This window comes from Pleurodeles waltl, chromosome 3_1 (genome assembly GCF_031143425.1).
Source record: "Pleurodeles waltl isolate 20211129_DDA chromosome 3_1, aPleWal1.hap1.20221129, whole genome shotgun sequence".
Classification (NCBI taxonomy): domain Eukaryota; kingdom Metazoa; phylum Chordata; class Amphibia; order Caudata; family Salamandridae; genus Pleurodeles; species Pleurodeles waltl.
Window position 1 is genome coordinate 1,782,098,104 of NC_090440.1, and position 24,864 is coordinate 1,782,122,967.

Sequence of the window (24,864 nt, forward strand, 5' to 3'; positions counted from 1 at the left end):
TGCGGGCATCGTTGGCATCGTAGCCGCCGTGATGACTTGACATCGTGAGCAGTACACAGACGCCGCATCACTGCAGTGACGTCAGTTTCTTTTAATGACTTTCCACGCCAAAGCACAGAGCCGCTAAGAACACTGAGATTGGTGCGCCAGAGCTAAGGACCTGAAGGGGGAATCCCTGTCCCTAGAAATCAGTTCCGAAGTGGGGAGGATGGGTGGGTCAGTAAGGAATCTGCAACTAGAATACGTTTCTACCAGATATTTTGCTACCGAAGGTAAGTGACTTGTACAGCTGATAGAGACTTCTAGTTGCAGATTCCTTACCTTAGAATAGATACCAAAGCAATGCCATCCTCGGAGGTGGGCTGCGAACCAATATCAAACTAGGAAGTCGTGCAGGACTGAACGTCCAAAGTAGTCGTCCTGACAGACCCTACTGTCCAGGCAGTAGTGTTTAGCTAATGTGTGCAGGGATGCCTACATAGCTGTCTGGCAGAAATCCAGGACAGGAACTCCATGTGCAAATGCAGTGGAAGCCGCAGTCGCTCTGGTGGAATGAGCTCCCAAGCCCTCAGGGGGTTGCTTCTTGGCCAAAGCATAGCACATCTTGATGCCAAAAGGTAACCATAGAGAGATGGTATGTTTTTGCACCGCCTTCCCTTTCTTCGCACTCACATACCCCACAAAGATTTGATAGTCCACCCGGAAATCTGTAGTACGATTAAGATAGAACGTCAACGCTATTTTTGGGTCCAGATGGTGAAGTCTCACTTCCTCATGAGAAGGATGTGGGGGTGCGTAAAAAGTAGGCAGGGTGATGGACTGGCCTACATGAAAAGCAGTAACAACCTTGGGAAGGAAGGAAGCCTTAGTGCGCAACACCACTTTGTCAGGGTGCACAGACAAGAATGGAGGTTTGGATTAAAGGGCCTGAAGCTCACTCAAATTGCGAGCAGAAGTGATGGCAACAAGAAAGACAGTCTTGAAAGTTAGGAGCCGCAAGGGGGAATTTGCATTGGCTCAAAGTAAGGACAAGACTGAGGTCCCACTGAGGCATGATAAATGGAGTGGGAGGAAATAAATGGGTGAGACCTTTTAGGAATCTATTCACAATAGGAGATTTAAAGAGAGAGGTCTGAAATGACAGATAAATACCCTTTAAGGGTGCCCAAAGCAGAGCCCTGCTGGGCCAAAGAAAGAATGAACAAAAGAACCTCAGATAGAGGGGCAGAGAAGGGATCAACAGATTTGTTAGTGCACCATCCCACAAATTTATGCCAACAATAGGCGTATACCATTTTGGTGGAGGGACATCTAGCAGCCAAGATAACATCACAGACTTCAGGTGGAAGATCAAGAGTAGTCAAATTGTCACCGCTCAATCTCCACGCAAGAAGGTGGAGATTGGACAGGATCGGGTGGAGAACCGTCCCCTGCTGCTGTATCAGAAGATCCTCCCAAAGAGGCAGTCTGAGTGGAAGATCGATGGCCATACTCAGTAGCTCTGGATACCACACTCTCTGTGCCCAGTCCGGAGCCACCAAGATGACTTGGGCCCAGTCGTTCCCGATCTTCTTGACAACTCTGGGCAGAAGTGGTATAGGCAAAAAGGCGTAAAGGAGGCTGGAGTTCCACTAGAGACAAAAAGTGTCTCTGAGCGAGTGCCGCCTTGGAAACTCCAGCTGACATTGCGCGTTCTCTGCGGAGGCGAACAGATCTAACCAAGGCGCTCCCCATTGCTGAAAGAGACCTTCTGCCACTTCCGGATGGAGACGCCATTCATGATCGGCTGTGCATCGATGGCTGAGTTAGTCCGCTCTGGAGTTGAGAGAACCTGCCAGATGTTGAACCACAAGAGTAATGCCCTGATGTTCCAGCCACGTCCAGAGGTGTAGTGACTCCTGAAAAAGCGTCCAGGACCCTAATCCACCCTGTTTGTTGCAGTACCACATGGCAGTAGTATTGTCCGTGAACAACTGCACTACCCCTTTGAGAGAGGGAAGAAATGCTTTCAACGCAAGCCTGATCGCCCGGAGCTCCAGAAGGTTGATATGGAGCCCAGAGGCCTCTTGTAGAAAAAATGACACTGTTGGCATGGTTACCCCCTAACCTTTTGCCTTTTGTTGATGCCAGCTTTGACTGAAAGTGTGCTGGGAGCCTGCTAACCAGGCCCCAGCACTAGTGTTCATTCCCTAAAACTGAACATTTGTCTCCACAATTGGCACAGGCCTGCCACGCAGATAAGTCCCTTGTAAAAGGTACCCCTGGTACCAAGGGCCCTGTGGCCAGGGAAGGTCTCTAAAGGCTGCAGCATGAATATGCCACCCTGGGGACCCCTCACTTAGCATATGCACACTGCCTCACAGCTAGTGTGTGCTGGTGGGGAGAAAATGACATGGCACTCCCCTCAGGGTGCCATGCCCACATCCCACTGCCTGTGGCATAGGTAAGTCACCCCTCTAGCAGGCCTTACAGCCCTAAGGCAGGGTGCACTATACCACAGGTGAGGGCATAGTTGCATGAGCAATATGCCCCTACAGTGTCTAAGCCAAACCTTAGACATTGTAAGTGGAAGGTAGCCATAAAGAGTATATGGTCTGGGAGTTTGTCAATTACGAACTCCACAGTTCCATAATGGCTACACTGAAATCTGGGAAATTTGGTATCAAACTTCTCAGCACAATAAATGCACACTGATGCCAGTGTGTGGGATTCATTGAAAATTACACCCATAGGGCATCTTAGAGATGCCCCCTGAATACCAGTCTGACTCCTAGTGCTAGGCTGACCAGTTTCTGCCAGCCTGCCACAACCAGACGAGTTTCTGGCCACATGGGGTGAGTGCCTTTGTCACTCTGTGGCCAGGAACAAAGCCTGTACTGGGTGGAGGTGCTTCTCACCTCCCCCTGCAAGAACTGTAACACCCGGTGGTGAGCCCCAAAGGCTTCTGCCTGTTGTTCCAGCACCCCAGGACATCCCAGCTAGTGGAGATGCCCTCCAGACACAGCCCCCACTTTTGGAGGCAAGTCCGGAGGAGATAATGAGAAGAACAAGGAGGAGTCACCTACCAGTCAGGACAGCCCCTAAGTTGCCCTGAGCTGAGGTGACCCCTGCCTTAAGAAATCGTCCATCTTGAGTTTGGAGGATTCCCCCAACAGGAAAAGAGATGTGCCCCCCCCTCCCCTCTGGGAGGAGGCACAAAGAGGGTGTAGCCACCCTCAAGGACAGGGGCCATTGGCTACTGCCTCCTCACCTAAACACACCCCTAAATTTAGTATTTAAGGGAGACCCAGAACCCAGGAAATCAGATTCCAGCAACCTGAAGAAAGAAGAAGGACTGCTGACCTGAAAGCCCCGCAGAGACGACGGAAACGACAACTGACTTGGCCCCAGCCCTACCAGACTGTCTCCAGACTCGAAGAACCTGTACAGCACGCATCCAGCGGGACCAGCGACCTCTGAGGACTCAGAGGACTGACCTGCACCTGAAGGACCGAGAACCTCCTGAAAACAGCAGCTCTGTCCGGAAACAGCAACAAAATTGCAACAAAGAGGCAACTTTAATGAGACTCTCACTTCCCGCCAGAAGCGTGAGCCCTCACACTCTGCACACAACACCCCCAGCTCGAGTCAGGACAACCAACACTGCACAGAGGACTCCCAGGCGACTCCAATGACGTGGACACCCTGAGTCGACCCACCCCTGCACCCCCACGGCAATGCCTGCATAGAGGATCCAGAGGTTACACATGACCGCGACTGCCTGGTAACAAAGGAACCCGATGCCTGGCCCAAGCACTGCACCTGCAGCCCCCAGGACCGAGAGGAACCACCTACCAGTGCAGGAGTGACCAGCAGGCAGCCCTCATCCTAGCCCAGTCGGTGGCTGGCCAGAGAAGCCCCCCTGTGCCCTACCTGCATCGCCTAAGTGACCCCCGGGTCCCTCCATTGCTTTCAATAGCAAACCCGACGCCTACTTTGCCTACTGCACCCGGCCGCCCCTGTTCCACTGAGGGTGTGTTTGTTGGCTTGTGTGTCCCCCCCCGTGCTCTACAAAACCCCCCTGGTCTGCTCCCCGAGGACGCAGGTACTTACCTGTAAGCAGACTAGGACCACAGCACCCCTGTTCTTCATAGGCGCCTATGTGTTTTGGGCCCTCCTTTGACCTCTGCACCTGACCGGCCCTGTGTTGCTGGTGCTGTGGCTTTGGGGTTGCCTTGAACCCCCAACGGTGGACTGCCTATGCCCAGGAGACTGACTGTGTAAGTGCTTTACTTACCTGAAAAACTAACCAAAACTTACCTCCCCCAGGAACTGTTGATTTTTGCAGTGTCCACTTTTAAAATAGCTTATTGCCATTTTAACCAAAACTGTGTGTACTACAGTTTAAAATCAAAGTTCTATACTTACCTGTGTGAAGTACCTTGCATTGTATGTACTTACCTCAAATCTTGAATCTTGTGGTTCTAAAATAAATTAAGAAAATATATTTTTCTATTTAAAACCTATTGGCCTGGAGTTAAGTCTGAGTGTTTTTTCCTCATTTATTGCCTGTGTGTATACAACAAATGCCTAACACTACCCTCTGATAAGCCTACTGGTCGACCACACTACCACAAAATAGAGCAATAGTATTATCTAATTTTGCCACTATCAACTTCTAAGGAGAACCCTTGGACTCTGTGCACACTGTCTCTCACTTTGAGATAGTATATACAGAGCCAACTTCCTACATGAAACTTTTCAGCACAATAAATGCACACTGATGCCAGTGTGGGATTTATTGAGAAATGCACACAGAGGGCATCTTAGAGATGCCCCCTGCATGCGAGCTCACCTGCTAGTGCTAGGCTGACCGGTCTCTGCCAGCCTGCCACTTCCAGACAAGTTTCTAGCCACATGGGGTGAGTGCCTTTGAGCACTCTGTGACCAGGAACAAAGCCTGTCCTGGGTGGAGGTGCTTCACACCTCCCCATGCAGGAACTGTAACACCTGGCGTCGAGCCTCAAAGGCTCAAGCCTGGAGTTACAACGTCTCAGGGCACTCCAGCTAGTAGAGAAGCCTGCCCCGCGGACACAGCCCCCACTTTTGGCGGCAAGTCCGGAGGAGATAATGAGAAAAACAAGGAGGAGTCACCCCCTCAGCCAGGTCCACCCCTAAGGTGACCAGAGCTGATGTGACCCCCTCCTTGAAGAATCCTTAATCTTGCTTTGGAGGATTTAGCCCAATAGGATTAGGGATGTGCCCCCTCCCCAAAGGAAGGAAGCACAAGGAGGGTGTAGCCACCCTCAGGGACAGTAGCCATTAGCTACTGCCCTCCAGCCCTAAACACACCCCTAAATTCAGTATTTAGGGGCGACCCTAAACCCAGGTAATCAGATTCCTAATGACCTAACAAGAAGAAGGACTGCTGACCTGAAAATCCCGCAGAGAAGAAGGAAGACGACAACTGCTTTGGCCCCAGCCCTACTGGTCTGTCTCCTGATTCAAAGAACCTGCAACAGCGACGCATCCTGTGGGCACAGAGACCTCTGTCGACTCATAGGACTGCCATGCAACTCCAAAGGACCAAGAAACTCCTGTGGACAGCGGCCCTGTCTAAAGCAACAAGAAGAAACCATCTTTAAAGGGACTCTCACCTCACTCCAGAAGCATGAGTCCCCACTACTCTGCACCCAACGCCCATGTCCAGAGAAACCAACGCTGCAGAGGACCCCCAGGCGACTCCAACAACGTGTCAACCCTGAGCCAATCTCTCTGCACCCCATGACGACGTCTGCAGAGGGAGTTCAGAGGACCCTCTGACCGCTACTGCCCGGTAACAAAGAAACCCGACACCTGGAAGAAGCACTGCACCTGCAGCCCCCACGCCCGTCAAGAACCAACCTCCAGTGCAGCAGTGACCAGCAGGCGGCCCTTACCGTTGCCCAGTCAGTGGCTGGCCCAAGAAGCCTCCCTGTGCCCTGTCTAGATCATCAGAGTGACCCCCAGGTCCCTCCATTGACTTCTATACAAAAGCCAACGCAGTGTTTGCACACTGTACCCGGCCGCTCCTGTGCTGCTGAGGGTGTATTTTGTGTGCCTGCTTGGGACCCCACCCCGTGCACTACAAAAAAAACCTGGTCTGCTCCCCGAGGAAGCAGGTACTTACCTGCTAGCAGACTGGAACTGGAGCACCCCTAGTCTCCGTAGGCACCTATGTTATTTGGGACTCTCTTTGACCTCTGCAGCAGACCAGCCCTGTGTTGCTGGTGCTGAGTGTTTGGGGTTGACTTGAAACCCCAACGGTGGGCTGCCTATACCCCAGAGACTGAACTTGTAAGTGCTTTACTTACCTCAAAAACTAAACCTGTACTTACCTCCTGCAGGAACTGCTGAAAGTTGCACTGTGTCCACTTTTAAAATAGCTTATTGCATTTTATGCCAAACTGTGTACATTTCTGTTTTGATTCAAAGTTTTATCTATACCTATGTAAAGTATCTTACATTTAACATACTTACATGCAATTTGACTCTTGTGGTTCTAAAATAAATTAAGAAAATAATATTTTTCTATATAAAATCCTGTTGGCCTGGAGTTAAGTCATAGAGTGTGTGTTCTCATTTATTGCCTGTGTGTGCACAACAAATGCTTAACACTACCCTCTGTTAAGCCTAACTGCTCGACCACACTACCACACATAGAGCACTAGTATTATCTATTATTGCCTCTGCCAAACCTCTTGGGGAACCCCCTGGACTCCGTGCACCCTATCTCTCATTTTGAGATAGTATGTACAGAGCCAGCTTCCTACACCTCTGATCTCTGCCTCTCCCATGTGGCCGCCCCAACCCAAGGTCTAGGATAGGACATGAGCCCTTGTCCTTTTTCTGCACCAGAAAGTAGCGGAAATAACAACCACAACCTACTTCTGGCACAGGGACCTTCTCTATAGCTCCCTTGGCCAAGACAACCGCGACTTCCTGGCGGAGAAGTGCCAAATGATCCTCCGGAAGGTGGCTGAGTGATGGAGGCATAGCCAATGGGACAGATTTGAATGGGAGGGAATAGCCCTTTCGAAGTAGCTACAAAACCCACCTTTCCGTAGTGATGGATTCCCAGTGGGGCAGGTGATGGCGAATCCTGCTATCAACTGGATCGGAGTGAGGGGACGGACTAGGAGGGTTCGTAGGTTGCAGCGGGGGCAGGGGAGGACTGGGCAGACCTCTGGTTCCCTGCCCCACGCCCACATGGGATTCTGTGTCCCCCAGCCACAGAGTGGCTAAACAGCATGGGTGGCACGGTGGCTGGGTGGGGGGACGCTGCAGGGAGCCCCTTCCATGGCCCCGAAAGGGGCGAAAAGCGGACAGCTGGGGGCGAGGAGCAGTAGAAAGACCAAAGGACAGAGCCGTAGCCCGGGAATCCTTGAATTTCTTCAAGGCCGAGTCCGCTTTGTCTCCAAAGAGATAGGATCCATCAAAGGGCATGTCCATGAGAAAATGTTGGACATCCTCCAAAAAATCACAAGTACGCAACCAGGCATGGCGTCTCAAGGCCTTCGCCATAGCATCCGATCTGCCCAGAGAGTCGGTCGTGTCCATCCCACATCGGATCGTGAACTTTGCCGCATCTCTCCCATCGTTGACAGCTTGGGAGACAACTGCACAGGCCTCCTCCGGTATCTGCGGCAGAACTTGCGCAACCATATCCCACAGCGAGTGGGTATAGCGGCCCAAAAGGCATGCGGTGTTCATGGACCGAAGCGCGAGACTGGAGGAAGAAAACAACTTCTACGCAAATTGTTCCAGCCTTTTTGATTCCCTATCCGGGGGTGCGGAAGGGAATGCGCCTAGGAAGAGGAAGCCTGGATGACAAGACTCTCAGGCGTGGGGTGTTGAGACAGTAATTCAGGGTTGTTCGGGGCGGGCTGATGGCGGCGTGCGATAGTCCTATTTACAGGAGCTCCTGTGTTGGGTTTGGACCAAGTACCCAAAAGGACATCGGTGAGGGCTTCATTGAATGGCAAAAGGGGCTCAGGTGGGGAAACCCCTGGTTGAAGCACCTCCATCAGGAGATTGGACCTGACCTCTACAGTAGGTAGCTCAAGGCCAAGGACCTCAGCCACCCTACTGACCACCATAGCATAAGTCACTTCCCTCCGCCGTGGCCGCAATAGGAGGAGACAGCATGCCAGCATCTGGCCTCACCCAATTCCTGTGCCCAGTCCAAAGGCAGGTCATCCTGGTATTCATTAGGGTCCAGGGACCCCTCCAATCCTTCCCTGAATTTGTACCCATAGGGAAAAGGGTCCAAATCCGACTTGGGGTGAGTAGGCCCCATCGAGGACAGAGGCGGCGGCCAACGCCGCTCCGACTCAGAGTCGTCGGGGTTAAGGATCGGGTCGAAGTCGATAATGGGATTTACCTATGTCGGGTGCGTCGACAATCGAACTGCCGCGGTAAAGGTCTCAGTGGTACGACCGGCGTGGGTGCAGATCTGGAGGTCACCTCAGTGGCCAGAGCCAAAGACGCCGGTGTGGAACCCGAAGGCCCCTCAACCGAACCCCTTGGGCCAAAGGCGCTGTATCGTGGTCGGTCTGCCCAAAAATGAGGCGCATGGCCTCATAGAACTTTAAGTTGGGCGGGGGTTGCTTTGGCTCCAGGAAATTCAGGGAAGCGCAGAGCGGACTCAGAAGCAGGCTCCAAGGATTGAGGCCTTGAGCGTCGATGCTCCTCCCATGTTGCATCAGCTGAGCTGCTGGGCGAAGTCGAAGGGCGACGGGACCGCTTCGACGACTTCTTATCTGTGCCCAAAGATTTGGAGGAAGACAAATGGTGGTGGCTCCGCGAACGGTCTCGAGACCTTCCTCTCAAGCGAGATCGGGACCTACACGGAGTCGAGCGCCGGGCAGCCATGAGCTTGGGAGAACACTCCCTCAAGGCCGTCAGGTGCATGGCCCGGCACTCAGAGCACGAATTTGGGTCGTAGTTACTCTCCAGGCACCACAAACAAACCCGATGCGGATCGGTCACCGACATCATGCGGTGACAGTCCTCGCACGGCTTGAAACTGGCCTTCGAGGACATCCATCGACGCACCAAAAAACTCACAGAAAACTCGACAAAAGGGTCGAAGTCGGTCAAAAAGAGACCAGGGTAGCTCTCTCCAGATCAGCGCGTGGCGCGGAAAGAAAAGAACTGACGTCACTGCGCTGAGGCTGCGTCTATGTACTACTCTTGACGTCATCACGGCGCCGCCGCCTGCGGAGTCGACCGATGCCACCTACCGATGCACAAGGGTATTTCTCAATGAAAAATCTCTGGATGCAGTCTGACGCATGGGGGAAATTCTAAAGTAAGGAAACTGCAACTAGAAGTCTCTATCAGATATGGCCACACTGCACTTACAATGTCCAAGAATGGGCTTAGACACTGTAGGGGCATTTTGCTCATGCTGCTATGCCCTCATTGGTGGTATAGTGCACCCTGCCTTAGGGCTGTTAGGCCTGCTAGAGGGGTGACTTAACTACGCCACATGAAGTGGTTTGTAGGCATAGCACCCTGAGAGGGGTGCAATGTTGGCTTTGCCTTTGTCTCCCCCCCAGCAAATACAAGCTGCAGTGGCAGTGTACATGTGTTTGGTGGGGGGGGTCCCTTAGGGTGGCACAATATATGCTGCAGCCGTTAGGGGCACCCCCGGTCACAGAGCCCTTGGTATCACTGGTACCTTTTACAGGGGACTTAGCTGTGGGCCAGGGGAGTGCCAATTGTGGAACAATAGTACAGTTTTAGGGAAAGAATACAGGTGCTGGGGCCTGGTTAGCAGGATCGCAGCACACACTTAGTCAACATGGCATCAGATATCAGGCAAATAAGTGCCACAAACAAGGGCCAGTTTCCTACACAGAGGCAAAAGCAGATAGGTCAAATGCTCTATTTTGTTGTAGTGTGGGCAAGCAGTTAGTCTTGTCAGAGGGCAGTGCTAAGCATTTGCTGTACTCTCAGAGGCAATAAATGAGAAACACACTCAAAGAATACATCCGTGACCAATTTAGAGAAAAAAAAAATATATATATATATATATATATATATATATATATACATATAGGTTTCAAACACAAGAACTTCGGAAATCAGGTAAGTAGACTTTTAAGCATAAATACTTTGCAGTTTCAGAAATCAATACAGGGCAATTTTCAGAGCTCTCACAATGTTATCCTATGGTGGAAAAACAATGTTCAGCAAACACAGGGTTAACGACTTACAAATCCAGTCTCAGGAACCAAAGGTAAGTACTGGGCACTGATCCGAACCACACCAACAGGTTAAACCAGGCAGCACTGGGGGGCCAGGTGCAGTAAGGCATTGGGTGCCCAATGGTTCTCTATAGGAGTTGGACCTAGTGACAAACAGGCTGCAGGCTCTGGCTAGGAAGCCATTCAGGGACAACAAGCAGTTAAGTTGTAGAATTTGAGGTGCTTGGGGATGTAGGTGCACCTTGGGTCCTCCTCTACTAAGCCCAAGGGCGACGGATACAAGGGTATCTTTAGGCATCTTGTTTTCTCGTCCGGGAGTACTTGCAGTCAGGAGGTCCGGTGTGCTGAAGCTGCAGGTGTCGTCAGGGAGTCCGGCAGGGGTAGACTCAAGCTCTTAGGAGTCAGAGGGCATAATTGGCACTGGTGACCCACCTCAGCTGGGGCCAGGGGTCACAGGTGCAGTGGTTGCTTGAGGTGTTGGATTTTCTCTCTCCACAAGCCTGTGGGAGAGAGGGACTGTGTGCAGAGGGTGCAGGCGTCTCAGGAAAGTCCAAGATGTGTGAGACCACACTGGACTCGGTCTCTGGGCAGCTGGGGTCCCGCACTGACACCGTCGGTTGGCTTCAACTTGGGTTGTGGACGTCGGGTGCAGTGGTCACATCTGGTGTCTGGTTTCCAGCAGCTGCAGAGTCCTTTCTTTGGAGTTTGTTATAGAGCAAGTCTGTTGCCCACAGGAGACTTAAGTCTTTATTGAAGGCTGGACGAGTTGCCTTCTTGTGCAGGGTCCGTTGAAGTCAGCAGGCAGTCTGGCGTGGTCCCTCAAGGTCAGCAGGCAGGCCAGAGGGGCTGGTTCCAGGTCAGCTTCTGCTTCTTTTCCTCGTCTGCAGGTATAACTCTTCTTTGTCCGGGTCTTCTTAGGTTGTCGAAATCTGAGTTCTAGGGCTCAGGGGTGCCACCTAGATACTCAATTTGGGGGCGTTACAGGGAGTGCCAGGCGGTAGCCAATGGGCTGACCACCTTTCCTATGACCACTTCTGATGGGAAGTGGGCATAACCCTAATTCGAACGGCCTAATTGCTTCCAAGCAAAATGCAGGAATTTGAAAAGTAGTGTCCACCTTCGGGATGGGACTGACATGAAGTGGGCACTTCACCTAATTTAACTCATTTTCCTGCCTGTGCTGCTGCCAACAGTGGGGTCAGGACAGGGGGAGTTGGTCAGCTCCACCATTTCGAGAGAACTGGGTTGCATTACAAAGGTGGCAAGGCCTTTGAAGTTTCCTGGCCTGGAATGTCCATCCTGCCTGGGAGAGGAAGTTACACCTCTGTGAAAGACTTCAGGAATTAATCCCACGGGCACCTCAGATTTGAGAATTAGAATTATTTTCAGGGATGTAAGAAAAAAAGTATAAAGTAGCAACATAATGTACTAAAAGAATTGAGATATGGCAAGAACTTATTTGTGAAATTTGCTTATGAAAGATCTTAGGAAATGAGAAAAAAGTAGATGGAAATTGTGGGAAACATTGGCAGCCATAGTACAACTTAAGAGGTTAAAATAGAAAAATAAGGTCTAAGTAGGAGACGTTGTATGTTACCTAAAATGGCTCCCACACAGAATAGTCACTATGATAAAAAAAACATACAAAGATGACAGTGTATTCAGAGCCACAACTGGAACAAATCCATGCTGTCTGCGGTAAAATATCAAAGAAAATTCTGTCCTTTTGATAACAATCTAGAAATAGGTTGCTGTATTTCTTTTTGGAAAAGTGCAATGAAAACTGGATTTGTCATATTAAGGCCTTTTAAACTTGTAATTCAGAGGTGGAGGTCATGGCTCCAAGTAACTCACCTACAGACTCATGAACCTTGAACTGGTTCAAATGACTAAAGGATATCAGGATGGTGGGCTACCTCTCTGGACATCTTTGAGGGTGATGCAGAATACTGGGGGAGGCTCGCCATGTCTGCTGCATGGACAAGCATTTCAGACCAACATGCTCTGTGATCAATGACACATTGAAGGGTTGGATTACTCATACTGTACTGAATGAAGGGTAGCTCTACACCACTTGAGATCTATTAATTTTTTGATGTATGGGCAAACATTTTTGCAAAATGTTTGCTAAGAGGTCTATAGCAATAGGCTCATTAAATTAATTGAATACCCATTTTTCAGAACAGCTACCAAACTAACTGCAAAAGCTCTAACAATATCACTGCCCTGTCATTGCTCATTCAGAATTTTGGGCCAGATGTACAAAGCATCCAAGAGTCCAACTTGCGGAATCAGTCCGTTTGCGACCGCAAAAAGCATTTTTAAATGTAAAAAGACCCTATTTGCAATTCCGTAATCTATTACTGAATCGCAAATAGGGTTTGCGATTCGGTATTAGGAAGTGCCGTGTTTAGGGCCTCCTTTCATAATAAGTGGTATGTGTGAATGTTTTGTGACTGAAATGCAGTCGCAAAACATTCACATTTTACCTCCAACTCTGAGTTGGTCGTAACCCATTCGCAAGGGACCCCTTCACCTTTGTGAATGTTGGTAAAAACATTTTTAAGAGCAGGCAGTGGTCCCACGGACCACTACCTGCTCTTAGAAAAGAAAAGAAAACTTTATTTTTAAAACTCATCCCATTTTCCTTTAAGGAAAATGTACTGCATTTAAAAAAAAAAATGCTTCTTTGAAAAGCATTTACAGACATGGTGGTCTGCTGACCCCAGCAGGCCACCATCCCTGTGATTTTTTGCAATTCTCAGTGGGCCACAAAGCGAGGCCTACCTAATGAATATTAATGAGGTAGGTCTATATGCAACCGAATGCAGCTTGTTCAATGAGTTTAACACATATTGGTACACGGGTGCATGAGATCACCAAATAGCAAATCACAGAAACTCACTATTTGGTAATCGCAAAGTCATACAAGCTTTAGAGAAGTTTGGGGATTTAGAGCTATGCAGTTGTTTCTGTGTTATAGGGCTGCTTTTGATGGGGGTCAACAAGCTAGTACATTGAGGGAAATTATTGGACAAAGGGAATCTACTCTTCTGAAAGATATATGGCGCCCGAACAAAGACACTTGGGCGCAAGTTAAATTGAATCAGAACAGCACCCTTTCTAACAGAAATATAAACAACCAATCACGATTTGTATAAGGAGTGCTTTTCAGCGTCCCAGTATTCTTAGCCTTTACACAGTGAATATGAACGTTCACTTAAAAAGGGTGCGCTTTTGGTAGCGGTCTTGAACTTTGCATTTTTGGACTCGGGAGGAGGCGCTCATCGCCACATTAGCCGCAACTGGAAAATGAGATAAGCAGGTATTCCTGATCAATTCTGCTGTGAATCACACTGCCTTCGTCGTGGTTTGACTTAGGGACCCATGTTTTTTAGAATGCTGGCGTGTACTGTATATCGACAAATCAATGGACAACTTGTCAAGTTTGTCTATAAAACATGGGACTCTGTGGGTACTGTCATAGCACAGACGCATGGTAGCTGAAAAATAGTGGCACTTTGTGGCTTATTTATTAACTTTTGTGATTCCTAAGTAGGCATCCGGAGACTACATACTCAGAGGATCAGGACCTTTGTTTAATGCGCTGTATTACTAGCAAGACTGGAAATTTCGGGATTCAGTACTCTTTAACCCACCAAACATTTGGTGAGGCAACATTATTTGGCATTGTTGTGGGCTGCCAACAGTATATCATAGGAAGAGAACACCTATGAGAATGACAAATCTTGTAGTATGTTTGGGCTTTGGATGGCCAGCCAGTTAAAGTGGTGGATACCATATACAGTGGTTTGTGAGAGAAAAATGTGATATCAGAAACCTATTAGTAACCACAGCTAAGGATAGGTGGAAATGACTAGATTGTTCTATGGATTGTTCTATTTCAACTTTCCCCTAAATAGATCATTGATACCCTTTATCGGATAATGTTGAAGATCATTTTTGTTATGGAATGCCAAGATTTCAGTATGGATAAAAGTAGTAGAGGATCTGGAATGTGAATCTTTTGAGGGATAATTATTGACATACGAGGACCCCTCATTACTCCACTTCCTTTATGCCATATGGACATAGGTATAACTTCATTCTTTTCCTAATCTCTTTCTAGTAGCAATGTGTGCATGCACCCTTAAAGTGAGATTCCATCAAGCATGACACATTTCAAAACTAGGGATCTGAGCAGTTTATCCCAATAAAATAAGAACCTCATCATATATAAGTGTAGCATGGTGGGAATATATATATATATATATATGGGATATAAGGATAGATGGAAAACCTAGACAACCTCATGTTTGTTGTTATATTGAGCGGCACTCACCATGTGGAGTAGTGGGACCACTATAGTCACCATAGTCAGAAGTAGTTTCCTACCCTACATGGTGTGGTGGTGAATTTCTGAGTTTATTTTTTGCAGGAAACACAGTCACTTGAGATTGGATGGGATCTGGCAAAGCACGTGTTTTTAAGTAAGTTTCTTTTAAGCTGTGTTCATATTTATGACAGGTTGTGACCTGGGTAACATTTCCCCCATTAGAGACCCCCACATTTGTTAGACTGAAGGATTTATTACATCAATGGGTCCCGAAGAAGGTGGATAGAAGTGATGCTATTCCACTGAAATGTATGTTGACTAGTCTATAGGAGTACCCAGAGCAAAAGGCATCAATGGAGAGCTAAAGAAAACTAGTCTACGTGTTTAATTGTTCAAACGTATTGTGATCTGGGAGACCCCTAAGACAGGTACATAAAGCGAGAATAATTTAGAACGTAGTGTGAATGAGAGAGAGTGCCTAGTGAGATGTGAGATTTGTCGATGTACTTTAATGTAGCATGTTTTTTCACAGTGTATTTATTGTAGCTCTTTTTTAGATTTATGTATATATTTTTAAAAAATATTATATGCTACATGATTAATTAAAAATGCAATTCTTGAATGACAAAAATATTATAAATAACTAAATATGAAGAAAAAAAATGTAATGAAATGCAAAGAGAATATATTTTGTTCTGGGTCGCTTCTGGTGGCATTGACTCCTTAAATCAATGTAGCTAGGTTTAGCAGGTAGTTAATCGTTGTTCTGTTCCCCTAACCCTCCGACCACCCCCCCCCACCCCGTCTCACACCTAGCATTTATTATTTGGGGTATCCTCATGTGTATATACGGTAACAGATATCACCTCTGATCAAACGCAGGTATTCAGAGTGTGTCAGTATAAGTCCTGCAGTGAAATAGCCGTAAATCATTATAATGCACAGTTGCACAAATGGGCACATTACTTACTTTTGGTAACGCCTTATCTGGCAGAGACAATATCTAGTTGCAGATTCCTTACCTTGGAATTTCCCCGGATGTTAGTCTGGGTTCGGAGATAATTTTTTTTATCAGTACCCCTGCACACCATTAGGTGGTGTCGACCAGCACTGTGTCTGTGGTTGATGTTGTCCGCTCCAGATACTATGTCACGGGTCCCCAGGGCATTGATGTTAGTTTCTTTTCACGAATATCCACACCAGAAGCTCAGACCCATGAAAAACACTAACCACTGGTCTGTCAAAAATAGGGCCCTAAAAGTGAGTCCATGTCCCTAGAAATCAGTTCACAGAGTGGGGAGGATGGGTGAGTCGGTAAGGAATCTGCAACTAGTTATTGTCTCTACCAGATAAGGCGTTACTGAAGGTAATAGAGACATCTAGTTGTAGATTCCATACCTTAGAATACATACCCAAGCAAGAACATCCCCAGCGGTGGGCCTGCAAACTAAGATCATACTAGAAAGTCCTGCAGGACTGAAAGGGCAGAGTGCCCGTCCCTACGGACCTGACTGTCCATGTAGTAGTGTTTGGTAAATGTGTGAAAAGATGCCCATGCAGCTGCCTGACAGATGTCAAGGACTGGAATTCTGCTTTCTAATGCAGTGGTCGCAGCTTCAGCTCTGGTAGAATGAGCACTGGAACCCTCAGGGGGTTGATTCTTAGCAAGTATGTAGCACATTTTAATGCAAAGTATGACCCATCTGGAGATGGTTCTCATTGGCACTGCCTGACCTTTCATCGCACCCACATAACCAACAAAGAGTTGATTTTTTCTCCAGAACTCTTTGGTACAATCAAGGTAGAACACCAACGTTCTTTTTGGGTCCAGGTGGAGGACTCTCTCCTCTTTCTTAAAATGATGAGTGAGGGCATTAAAAGTAGGCAAGGTGGAAGATTGGCCTACATGGAAAGGCGTAACCACTTTTTGACAGAAAAGAGGCCCTAGTGTGAAGCACCACTTTGTCAGGACAAATGGAAAGGTACAGCAACTTAGATGACGATGTCTGCAGATCATTCGCCCTGCAGGCAGATGTATTGAAGTAGGAAGCTGGCTATCTATATGCAGAGCTTAATTTGTGCTTGTTGTTTCTGGTGCAGAGCACCAGCACTTATTTTTGAGGGCCGGCGCTTATTTTTCAGCCTCAAGCATTTACTGTGAGCAAAAGACACATATGGGAAAGACGGAGGAAGAGAAAAATGAAAAAGTGTCACAACGGGAGAAAGTAGAAAGCTGCAAGAGTGAGCTGAAGAGGCAGGGAGGGGCTGTAAATGGATTGAAGAGGCCCGAGGTGGCTTCAGGATTACGCTGCCTCAGTATTCAGGGTTCGCACATTTAATTGCAGCAGTCGCATGTTTAAGAGTAGGGCTTTGAGCAGCAGCACGTTTTTATTTACAAATTAAGCACTTTCTATATGGTAGACCAAAAAGAAGTACACCGTGCAGAGAGTCCAGTGGATCCCTAGTGGGTTTGCAGAGGCAAAAGTAGATAGGACTAATGCTCTATTTTGTGGTAGTGTGGTCGAGCAGTTCAGCTTATCAGAGGGTAGTGCTACACCTTTATTATACTCACAGAGGCAATAAATGAGACAAACTCAAAGAATAAATCTGAGACCAATTTAGAAAAATAACAATTCATTTATATATGTTTCAAACCCAAGAACTTCGTGATCAGGTAAGTAGACTTTTAAGAATAGATACTTTGCAGATTCAAAAATAGACACAGTGCAATTTTCACAGTCCTCTCAGTGTTATCCTATAGAGGAAAACAATGTTCAGCAAACACAGGGTTAACAATGACTTAGGAGGCTGAGCTCAGGAAACAAAGGTAAGAAAACCAGGCACTGATCAGAACTCCACCAACAGGTCACACTGGGCAGCACTGGGGCGGCCAGGTGCAGGGGTGCAGTAAGGCGGCTGGTGCCCACTGGTTCTCTATAGGAGTTGGATCTCATGACAAACAGGCTGCAGACTCTGGCTGGGAAGCTAGTTGGGACAACAAACAGATAGTAGACTTGGCGTGTTCGGGACTTAGGTGCTCCTTTGGTCCTTTTCTCCAGGGCCCACGGGTGACAGAGGCAGAAGTGTCCTTAGGCATTAGGCTTTCTAGTGTGGGAGCACTTGCGGTCATGGGTTCCTGTCTGCTGAGGCTGCAGGAGGAGTCCAGCAGGGGTAGACCCAGGGTGGACTCAAGCTCTTAGGAGCTAGGGGGATGTTGTTGGCACCAGTGACCCATCTCAGATGGGGTCGGGCGACAGGTGCATTGGTTGCTAAAGGAGTCGGGTTTTCTCTCACCACCAGCCTGAGGGAGAGGTGGCCTACGCTCAGAGGCTGCAGGCATCTTGAATGAGTCCAAGATAGGTGAGACCACACTGGACTCAGTCTCTGGGCAGCCGGAGAATCGCATTGGCATCATTGGATGAAGTCCTTTTCTTGAAGTTTTTATTGCACAGCAGGTCCGTTGCCCACAGGAGATTTGAGTCTTTATGGAAGGCAGGACGAGTTGGCTTTTTGGGTACAGTCCTTTGAAGTCAGCATGCAGTCCAGTGTGGTCACCTACTCCTTTTCCTCTTCTGCGGGTGCAATTCTTCTTCATCCTTGTCTTCTTAGGTCATCAGGATCTGAGTTCTAGGGTGCAGGGGTGCCACCTAAATACTCAATATAGGGGTGTTACAGGGAGTACCAGGTCAAAAGCCAATGGGCTGTCCCCACCTTAAGTTTGACTACACTCCTCTTATGACCCCTTCCGTTGGGAAGTGGGCATAACCTTAACCCTAATGGCCTAATAAATGTAATGCAAGATGGAGTCATTTGAAAAGTGGTGTCCATTTCAGCTCATTCACCGTAGAGGTTGGACTGGCATGAAGCGGCACACGTCCTAATCTGCCTAATTTTCCCACCTGTGCTGCTGCCAAAAGTGGGGTCAGGACAAGATGGTTGGCCATCTCCCCATTTGGAGACACCTGGGTCGCATTACAAAGGCGGCAGGCAAGGTCTTTGAAGATTCCTGCCCTGGACTGTTCATCCTGTCTGGGAGAGGAGGCAACACCTCCACCCAGTGCAGGCTTTTGTCTTAGGCCCTCAAGAGCGCTGGCTCTCACCTTGTGGGGCCAGAAACGCGCCTGTGGGGGCTGAACTAGTCAGGACTAGTCAATCAGCACAATAGCAGCTGGTAGGTTTTCAGGGGGCACCTCTAAGGTGCCCTGTGTGTGCGTTTATTATTATATCCATTACTGGATTCAGTGAGTGATTATTAGTCTGAGATGTTTGATAGAAAACATCCCAGGGTTCAGGAAAGCCATCATGTAGCTGTGGAACTTGTAATAACCAGTGGCCACCACGTGCATTTAATATGAATTCTCTGTTCACTTACTATGCCTCAGAATTGACAGAGACATAGCAGGAGCATATCTGCATATATGCCCTCACATATGCCGCGATGCACCTCAGGGACCTTCTTTAGCACCCCAGGCCTTAGGTACCAGTGGTACCATTTACTAGGGACCTACAGTGGGAGCTAAAGCGTGTGCCAATTGTGCAAGGCAACTGTGCAGTTTTGGGGAAAGAGATCTGGCACTCAGGACCTAGTGAGCAGGGACCCAGTGCACTGTTGAAGACACATCAGAAACCAGAATAAAAGTGGAAGCTAACCACACCAACAAGGGTGCCTTCCTACAAGACCCTCCACCTTCCCCAAGAAAAAGAGGATGAAACTGACCTTCCCCTAGAGAGTCTTTATTTTTTAAGTGGAGGAACCTGGAAAGGCCATTTGCATTGGCATGGTCAGAACCAGGTCGGTGTTCCACTATGAAGTCCATTCCCTGTAGGGAGAAGGACCACCTTAACAGTTTGAGATTTTCACCTTTCATCTGCCTCAGCCATCTCAGAGGCCTACAGTTAGTTTGAACAAGAAGTAAGAGCCAAACAAGTATGGCCTCAACTTCTTCAGAGACAAAAACCACAGCAAAGACTTTCCTCTCAATGAAACTCCAACACTGCTCTCTAGAGAGTAACCACCTGCTTCTTTCAGGGTGTCAAAGACCCTTTGAAAGCTCACTGTACAGTTTCCTTTGTATGGCATTTTCTTGGAGGTCAGTTCTGTGAGAGGGGCCACAATGGAGCCAATACCATTTGACAAACCTCCTGTGGTATTGTCCCATCAGACAAGCCTCCATTAAAAAAGGCAATTATGACTTAATTTATGTGACTGTTGGGCAATGTTTCTATTCAAGTATGCAGTGACAAATTGTAGAGGAGAGAGAGCATAATCACTGGGGTCCTGTTAGCAGGATCCCAGTGAACACTGTCAAACATACTGACATCAGGCAGAAAATGGGGGTAACCATGCCAAAAAGATGGTACTTTCCTACACCTCACCACAATTGTCTTCTTAGGCTTCTCGCTTTGAAAACAGCTTCCTTGTGGCCATTTGTGGGGAAATCACCCTTTTTGGCTGGTTAGCACCAACTTTTTGCCTGATTTCTGATGCAGCTTTGACTGTTTATGCACTGGGTCAAAGGCAGATCCCTCTCCCTTCCCCAACCGGATCTGACAGTAGACCCAAATGCGAGTCTCTCCTGGGATGGGGTGGCCAAATGGGAGAGCTGGGAGAGGTGGAGATAAGAGGCATCTGATCTCCAGAGGAATCCGCACTCCACATCAACTTGTTGGAGCTCCAGTCAGCTTTGAATGCCTTTTTTTTCATCTCTGTCAAGGGGAAGATGATGCAGGTGTTCATGGACAACACCACTGCCATGTGGTACTACAACAAGCAGGGCAGGGTGGAGCCATGGACCCTTTGTCAAGAAACTCTGTGCCTCTTGACATTGCTGGAACAACAGGGCATATCCCTACTGGCTCAACATCTGAGGGGCTCTCTGAACTCCAGAGCCGATTATCTTAGTCAAAAATGACTACCAACTCACAAATGGCATCTCCATCCGGAGGTGGTGCAAGGTGTCTTCCAGCAGTGGGGAGAGTCTTGGTTAGGCTGTTCACCTCTGCAGAGAACGCACAATGTCAGCAGTTTTGCATGTTGCAGTTTCTAAGGCGGCAACCACTCAGAGACACTTTACGTCTTGAGTGGAACTTAGACCTCCTGTACGCATTTCCGCCCATACCACCTCTGCCCAGAGTTCTCAAGAAGATCAAGAACAACTGGGCTTAAGTAAGCCTTGTGGCTCTGGACTGAGCCTGGAAAGTCTTATATCCCGAGCTGCTGAGCATGTCCATCAATCCTCCGATCAGACTGCCGCTTCGGGAGGCTATTCTGTCGCAGCAGCAGGGGATGGTTCTGCACCCAAACCTATCAGCTCTCTGCCTTCTTGCGTGGAGACTGAGTGGCAACAGTTGACAGTGTGACCTTATGCCCGAAGTCTGTATTGTAATCTTGTCAGCCAGGCATCCTTCCACCAAAATGGTATACCCCTGTCGTTGAAAACAAATTGTGACATGGTGTAGGAAGTTGGCTCTGTATATACTATTTCAAAGTAAGAAATAGCATGCACAAAGTCCAAAGGTTCCCCTTAGAGGTAAGATAGTGGCAAAAGTAGATCATTCTAATGCTCTATTTTGTGGTAGTGTGGTCGAGCTGTAGGCTTATTAGAGGGTAGTGTTAAGCACTTGTTGTACACACACAGGCAATAAATGAGGAACACACACTCAAAGACTTACTCCAGGCGAATAGATTTTTATATTGAAAAATATATTTTCTTAGTTTATTTTAAGAACCACAGGTTCAAGATTTACAGTTAATACTGTAAATGTAAGGTACTTCACTTAGATACTTTAGGAACTTTGAATGAAAACAATATCATGTACAGTCTTTGTAAAAATGGCAATACCAGAACGCCAGATCAAGTGTCTAAAAGAAGTCAATGGCATAAACATTGACACTTAACAATTGCAATTTAACGTCTACGCTTATTCATGCCTTCCACAAAAAACATCATTTTGTGAGGTCTAGAGTGTTTTTTTAAGGTAGCTTCATAATCATGTTTAGAAAAGGTGAAATAAAAATATAATAGATTACTGGTAAAAAAAGAGTCTTACCTGATCGAAAAGCACTCTGTTTACAAATAACGTATTATCAGGCTTAGCAAGCTGGCGTGCAAGGAAAGTGAAAAGACATCCCACTTGGGATGGAGTAAAATCCGAATTCTCCACCATGACCTAGAAAGTTGAACATGATATGATTAGTGGGTGCAAGTAAATCTCTTGAAAATAGTATAACAGAAAAGGTAACCACAGTGCATATATGCATTTCATTTCTAGAAGAACATAGTGCCAAGACAGCTTACTCCTCAAGTATAAGAAAAGACATTGTGTGTATTTTCAAGGGCATCTACATAACTGCCTGGTGGTCTGGGGACACACTTTTCTCCAAGAGCATAAACACTTACTTTTCCTTGTATGCAGACATCTAATGCTACATTTGGTACGTACAGACTGGACAAACAGTTCATAAGATATAAGATGAGTTCCAAAATAGTTTCTCTTATGCCAATATAATGACATTTCTAAAAAGAAATATTTCTGTTTGTTTGCGTGACTCCAAATCTACTGGGGGATGGTCACCAAAACTAAATTGCACAACTGTCCTTTGATGAGTTTTCCTAGTTTACTGAAAATGCATTGAGCCATTTTGGACATATAAAGCATAACAGGAGTCTACTGCACATGTCAAAGTATATATACTATGTAAAAAGGTGTGAAAGCATTAGGTCGCACACCTGCATAGAATTTGAAGGAAACAGCAACTGGGGTTGACATTGGCATAATTCATACCCTGGAGGTCATTAATGACCCACCAACAAAAGCGAACAACGTGTCGCTGGGAAATATGGTATTTACATTCGCACACTTGAACTTTGTACCACTTGAGATGTTTGAGAACAATAGACATAACACGTACAACCACACACAAAACATATCCAATGTTGAAATGGGGAAATGGCACTCTTGCTCATCTAAAATGACATATCCTCTGACATACAAGTTACTTATCTTCGGTGATGAAATATCTGGTAGGGATAAATTCAAGTTCCAGATTCCTTACCTTAGAATTTCCCCCTGGCGTCAGACTGGATCCAGAGATTTTTCTTCAAGCAAAACCCTTGCGGGTCAGTAGGTGGCATCGGTCTACTCCACGGGTGTCATTGGCATCGTAGTCGCCATGATGACGTTGGGAGTGGTATACAGACGCTGCCTTCGCGCAGTGACGTCAGTTTCTTTTAACGACTTTCCACGCCAAAGCGCAGAGCCGCTAAGAACACTGAGATTGGTGCGCCATAGCTAAGGACCTGAAGGGGGAATCCCTGTCCCTAGAAATCAGTTCGCAAGCGGGGAGGAAGGGTGGGCGGTAAGGAATCTGCAACTAGAATATGTCTCTACCAGATATTTCCTTACCGAAAGTAAGTAACTTGTACATCTGATAGAGACTTCTAGTTGTAGATTCATTACCTTAAAATAGATACCAAGCAATGCCATCCTTGGAGGTGGGCTGCGAACCAAGATCATACTAGAAGCCCTGCAGGACCGAATGACCACAGTAGCCGTCCCGACGGACCTGACTGTCCAGGAAGTAGTGTTTAGCAAACGTGTGCAGAGACGCCCACATAGCTGCCTGGCTGATATCCAGGACAGGAACTCCACTTGCTAATTCAGTGGAAGCAGTAGTTGCTCTGGTGAAATGAGCACGCAAGCTCTCAGGGGGTTGCTTCTTGGCCAAATCGTAGCACATTTTGATGCAAAGAAGTAGCCATCGAGAGATAGTACGCTTTGGCACCGCCTTCCCTTTTTTCGCACCCACATACTCAACAAAGAGTTGATCGTCCACCGTAAATCTTTAGTACGATTAAGATAGAACACCAACGTGCCATCTCCGGGCCGATCGGACCCCGTGCGGGGGTACTGGACTGGGGGCCGGCCCTGGGTGCTGCCGGGCCCCCGTTGCGGCCCTGGAGGGTGCTGAGGTGCGAGCCCGGCTCGTTCGACGGGGGAAGAGGCCGGCGGCCCGTCCCCTCGCCCAAAGCCACTGCCTCGCGTGGAGCCGCGGGCCGCCGCGGGACTAAGGCGGACGGCCCGGGAGCAGCGGTGGACCTCGGTCAGGTCTCCCTGCTGCGGCGGAGGTGCTGAGGCGGGGGCCTGTGGGCCCCGGAAGGACTGTGCCCCGTCGGGCAACGGATCAGTGCTACTGAAGAAGCGGGCGCGGCCCTTGGTCGTGCTGGGGCCTGCCCGCGAACATGGCACTTGGCCCTGGCGGGGCGCTGAGGCACTGAATTAGCGGCGCGGCCCCGGAGCTGGGACGGGGCCGGCTGCCACGCCTGTGGAGGGAGGCAGGTGACCCCGAGGACGGTGAGAGCGGCGGTGGGCCCTGCTGGCTGGGGACCCCCATGGGCCCCTGAAGGACTGAAGGAGGCCGGAACAAGAGGGGGGGATGCGACCCTGCCTGGAGCATGAGCCGGCCCGCAGCCGCGCTGGGCAGTTGTCACTGAGAGCCTGACTGGGGGCGAGGAGGGGCCGACCCCCTGGCTAGCTTGAGCCGGCGAGGAAGTGGAATGACCAGTGGAGCTGGCGATTGAGGAGGCACACCCCACAAAAGGAACAGATGGTAGATTGCCTGGCAGGGGAAGACCATCGAACGCCCCGGGTGCCTTGGAGCGCCAGCGACCCCTGAGTGAGTAACACTGTGGACGGGGCGCCTGGAGAAGTTGGGGCTTGTGTGGTGGTGGAGCGTGCCCAGATGTGATACCGACGTCGCAGAGGAAGCATTGAAGAGGTGGTAACTACACTGCGAGGGAAGGTGACCGAACCGCGACTGCGACGCATTACTGGGCCCGGGCGGTGGGGCGTGGCCCTGGACACGCAACGCGCGGAGGAATGGCTGGGACGACCGGGGCTGAAGAGAGTGGCAGTCAGCCACGGACTGACAACGTGGAGCCCCCCAATTCTGTAACTAGAAGCTAGGGATAGCCGGCGGGGTGTCTGGGGGCCTGCTCGGGACCGCCCGGGGGCCGCGGAGCGGCCCGTGGAGACCAGGGCGTGGGGACACGGAAGGAGAAGAGCATACGATAACACTTGGGCCGCTGCCTGGGACCCTGGGGTGCGACCCCTTATTCATCCGATGCCCCCCAAGAGCCGACACAAGAGCAGAACCATGGAATCCGCGGCGCCACCGGGGCACAAAGAAGTGGACCCGCAGGACCATTCACAAGTTAAAGTACAGGATACCCTAGACAAGATACTCGGGGCGATAGAAGACACAAAGACAACGTTACAGCGCAACATCAACCAAGT

The 24,864-nt window shown here is 48.7% G+C and overlaps 1 protein-coding gene across 3 annotated transcripts in view; it reads right to left on the bottom strand.

Moving 5' to 3' along the window:
• The window catches only part of VPS8 (VPS8 subunit of CORVET complex), a 1,496,959-nt gene that overhangs the window by 798,084 nt on the left and 674,011 nt on the right, over positions 1-24,864 (bottom strand). For all 3 annotated transcript variants that reach the window (XM_069225817.1, XM_069225815.1, XM_069225816.1), the window contains exon 28: positions 21,619-21,738. In XM_069225817.1, coding sequence (XP_069081918.1) covers positions 21,619-21,738 — 120 coding nt within the window. The remainder of the gene's footprint in view (positions 1-21,618; positions 21,739-24,864) is intronic.